The following is a 5,088-nucleotide window of genomic DNA, read 5'->3' as shown; positions in this document are numbered from 1 at the left end:
CAGTAGTGTCCAGTCTGTCACATTGATACGTAATGCTAGTGTAACGTGTTTATAATACAGTAGTGTCCAGTCTGTCACATTGATACGTAATGCTAGTGTAACGTGTTTATAATACAGTAGTGTCCAGTCTGTCACATTGATACGTAATGATAGTGCAACGTGTTTATAATCTAGTAGTGTCCAGTCTGTCACATTGATACGTAATGATAGTGTAACGTGTTTATAATCTATTAGTGACCAGCCTGTCACATTGATACGCTATGCTAGTGGAACGTGTCAGTGTGACGTGGTGACCAGTTTGTCCACATCAGGTGTGTGTTATACCTAACTTTAAGATTGACCCAGGTCAAACACTCTCTACGATCTTGCTAGTTTTTAGTATTGATAATCATTATTGTAAATGAAAAAAGGAGATAAGTGAAAAAAGATTCCTGGACTGGATTTCGAACTCAGGACCTCTGGTTAACAGGGTCATTGTTCTACCATAGAAACGAAAAACCCTCTCATAAAAATTACTGTAAGTGAAAATAACGGCTTCTACTCTTGGATAACTCGGTGGTAGAGTAATAGTTGTGTTAGCTTAAGATCTCTCTGATTCATAATAATACTGACAGTGTATTATATTGTTAGATGTTAGTTGAAGCAATGTTGACAGAAATTGTTTACCTGTTATCAGGCTAGATACACACTTTCTGAATGTTGTGACACGTTTGCTTTTGCTTTTTTAAATACCAGACTGCACTATGTTCGATGCTCCGATGTCTCTCTGCTAGGCCTGGATCGTTTGGCAAGCCTGTACCAGGGATTCCTCTGACAGTAAGTTACGTTCTACATGTGAGTTAGGCACAACCTGAGTAAGAGCATCTTAAAGTACAAGTCAAATTACTTTGAGTAACAGTTAAGTCAGTTCTTTAACTGGTGATTCTTTTTCGTGTAATTTAGTTTATGTTCACAAACGTCTCTAATCTAGATTATCGACGATGAAGAAAAGGAAACTCCCCCTGGAGTGGAGGGACACATAGTTCTGAAAGTTAAACCTCGTCGTCCAATTGGTCTTTTCAAAGGATATACTGTAAGTCATTAATAGTTCTACAATTACCTAAATTGTTTACAAGGTGAATTTCTTCCTACCAGAAAGCAATTTTAAAGAACACGCACTAATCGAGGGATTCCTGTATTAAGTTAAAACCATTTGCTGAAAAAAGTAAGAAAGAATGTTTAGTGCAATCGTATATACTTGGTTTATCTTGTCAAATAATGAAAAAATTTAAAAAACAAAATTAATATTTTACCGATATACAAACCGATAAACAAAGTCAGCGAAATTCTTAATACAACTAAAGATAAAATTGATTTATCGGATAAATTTGGCATATATAAAATATTATGTGAATGTCAAAAAGTTTATATGGGACAAACTAGAAGACATTTAAAATTCAGACTGAATGAACACAAAAGAAATGTTAAAAATAATAATATTACTATTTCAACTTTAGCAGAACATCTTAGTGAAACTAATCACACAATTCGAGGATAAAATGTTTTTTATTCTAGCACAACCTGGAAATGTAATTGGTATGAATAAGCGTGAATCTATTAAGATAATTAAATGTAAAAAAAAGTAAATTTAAATTATTGAATAAAGATGATGGACCTGACGTGAAATTAATATGTAAATATGTAAATTGTTGTTTTGATAACTGTATAAATAGGTATTAATTTTTGCAAAACATTACACTCCTGAGGATGACGCAAGTATTATGTCGAAACATGTAGAGTGTATGAGATTGTTTTCCAGTCCCGTCGGGGATTTTACCACTTTTTAACCTTGTACAGTAAGCTATTATTTTATCAATTTGGAGACTGGAAACAATCTCATTTTATTTACTTTTGTATAAAATAATCGTTGTTTTTAAATAATTTTTTTAGTTTTCAAAATTGAACATTACACACGTGCCCCCAAAAAAAAATAGAAAAAAAAATAGCTAAAGATATACAAGTTTACACAGTGTAGTGGAATACTTGTAACATTGTTACAGATATAAAGAGTTATAGATGTACAAGTTTACACAGTGTAGTGGAATACTTGTAACATTGTTACAGATATAAAGAGTTGAATTATGTAATACTGTATATGGTGATAAAACTTTGAAAACAATGCGTCGTTATTTAATATACTAAATATATGTACAAAGAGAACAATACATATATAAAAAGAAACCAGATTGTTAACTTACTTAAAGCAGCGTATTTTATATGTTTGGCCTTCCCGAGGATTTTATTTTTAATATGCATATAATTAGGTAAAGGTCTGCTGGATAGGTTGATATCTTGGACTGAAACTGTTATCTAAATAATCCAACAGTTATCAGTTTGAAATGTTTGTGTTTCAGAATCCAGAATTGATCTCTATGTGGAAGAAAGAAACCAACGTGTCTATCAGGGAGATTTATGGTCAAACCGAAACGGTAAGGATGTACGGATCACTAGAAACTTTGCTTGTCAGGAGTCAGTACGAATCACACATATAAAAACATTGCTTGTCAGGAGTCAGTACGGATCACACATATAGAAACACTGCTTGCCAGGAGTCAGTACGAATCACACATATAGAAACACTGCTTTTCAGGTTTAAATACGGATCACACATATAGAAACTTTGCTTTTCAGGTTTAAATACGGATCACACATATAGAAACATTGCTTGCCAGGAGTCAGTACGAATCACACATATAGAAACATTGCTTGCCAGGAGTCAGTACGAATCACACATATAGAAACACTGCTTGCCAGGAGTCAGTACGAATCACACATATAGAAACACTGCTTGCCAGGAGTCAGTACGGATCACACATATAGAAACATTGCTTGTCAGGAGTCAGTACGGATCACACATATAGAAACATTGCTTTTCAGGTTTAAATACGGATCACACATATAGAAACTTTGCTTTTCAGGTTTAAATACAGATCACACATATAGAAACATTGCTTGTCAGGAGTCAGAACGGATCACACATATAGAAACATTGCTTGTCAGGAGTCAGTACGGATCACACATATAAAAACATTGCTTGTCAGGAGTCAATACGGATCACACATATAGAAACACTGCTTTTCAGGTTTAAATACGGATCACACGTATAGAGACGTTGGTTATCAGGTGTCAGTACAGCATAAGAAGACATTGATGAATGTGAAGAAATCTTACCTACCCGCCAGCATAAGAAGGAATTTGAAGAATTTAAGGGAAAATGTTTAGTTTGTTTGTTTTTGAATTTCGCGCAAAGCTACACGAGGGCTATCTGCGCTAACCGTCCCTAATTTAGCAGTGTAAGACTAGAGGGAAAACAGCTAGTCATCACCACCAACTCTTGGGCTACTCTTTTACCAACGAATAGTGGGATTGACCGTTACATTATAATGCCCCCACGGCTGCAAGGGCGAGCATGCTTGGTGTGACGGGGATTCGAACCCGCGATCCTCAGATTGCGAGTCGAGCGCCATGCCGGGCCTGGATATGTTTAGAAACAGACCCTGATGAAGATAGAAGCCGTCAAATTTGATGAGGCAATTTCTCAGTACCGCCAATTATATGAAGAACAGAAGAATACGATGCGACAAGCTACTCTAAATAAGTTTTTAATAAAAAATCAGATTAATAAATTTTAATTCATTGCATTTTTTTCGTATTTTCTTATATACCTATACTTTGATTAAAAAATACGCAAAATAGAAATTAATCGTGAATGAGAATGAAAATTGAGGTACGAATTACACGATTTCCTATAAGTTATTATATTCGATTAGTGCGGCTCTTTTCGTTTAGTGCGCTTAATTTTTTTTATAACCAATATTCGATTAGTGCGCATTTCATTTTAACCATAGTAATTGAAAAGTAAGTTTTAGGCACCGAAATTATTATTTTTTTAATTAAAAATAGAAAATGGGTAAGTATTTTACTTAAAATAAAGTTAAAAATACTCAAGATGTTTGGAAGACAGTTCTTCCACACTGTGCACAGGACGTCACAGGCTTTTCAAAACATACATAAGAGGTCATTAAAGAGATTACTCATATTGGAAAAGAACTTGGCTTCGCTGAGATTGACGATGAAAATGTGCAAGAATTGCTAGAAGCTTATTCAGAAGAACTAACCAATAAGGATCTTATAAATTTGGACACTCAGAGAGCATATGAAGACATTGATGAATGTGAAGAAATCTTACCTACCCGCCAGCATAAGAAGACATTGATGAATGTGAAGAAATCTTACCTACCCGCCCTGTACGCTTCATGAGAACACTTATGATTTTAGTTAATCATAGTTGTCTTAAGACATTAGTATTATATTTTGCAACACTAACTTCTATAATTAATTATAATCATGCTTCACCATAACTTAGCACTTCAATTAATGATTTCTACAGCACAAGAAAGAGGACTTTTGGTTTTGCTTTTACTTTTTTCATCCGTCCTATTTTTCGTTAAAATGTATATTAAATATAAATGTTTCGGGTTTGGTAATACATTTTGGAATTTTGGTCAGAAAGATCTAAGATTTGAAGTAGTTATCGTATTCCAAGAAAAAATATTTGAAGAGCAGAGAGGTTTAAATAAGTATAAATGAAAGGCGATGCATGTGCTTGTGTACGTTTTTATTATTTTTAATACATATACAGGGATCCCTCGATTAATGCGCGGTAAGTTCACGGAGATACAATCCCGGAGATACAATTTTAATAGTAATTATGTTAACATATAACATGTTCAATTTACTTGGAAGTGAATGCGACTGAACAAAGGGCAATAAAATGTGTCTGTCAAATAAGATATCATTTTGTGTGGGTGTATATATATATATATTTATTTATTTATATATAAGTAAAAACGTTGTCGTAAAACCGTAATAACAAAAATTTTCCAAAAAAGTAAGTCTAATATAAGAAATCTTTCTTCATATAGCAACACATACACATTCATATCAAGGAAACAAAAAGAAATGCCAAAGAATCAAACATCAAGTTAAGTTCGCCAACAATATAGATCGTTATATCCACCGCGGGATTGTATCTCCGTGAACTTACCA

The 5,088-nt window shown here is 33.7% G+C and overlaps 1 protein-coding gene across 1 annotated transcript in view; it reads left to right on the top strand.

Moving 5' to 3' along the window:
• The window catches only part of LOC106472583 (acyl-coenzyme A synthetase ACSM3, mitochondrial-like), a 25,726-nt gene that overhangs the window by 10,464 nt on the left and 10,174 nt on the right, over positions 1-5,088 (top strand). The window contains exons 11-12 of the mRNA XM_022401142.1: positions 715-816; positions 971-1,072. Coding sequence (XP_022256850.1) covers positions 715-816; positions 971-1,072 — 204 coding nt within the window. The remainder of the gene's footprint in view (positions 1-714; positions 817-970; positions 1,073-5,088) is intronic.

Source organism: Limulus polyphemus, unplaced genomic scaffold (genome assembly GCF_000517525.1).
Source record: "Limulus polyphemus unplaced genomic scaffold, Limulus_polyphemus-2.1.2 Scaffold5441, whole genome shotgun sequence".
NCBI classification, from domain to species: domain Eukaryota; kingdom Metazoa; phylum Arthropoda; class Merostomata; order Xiphosura; family Limulidae; genus Limulus; species Limulus polyphemus.
Note: the sequence above shows the minus strand (reverse complement) of the source record. Positions and strands in the feature narration are given on the sequence as shown.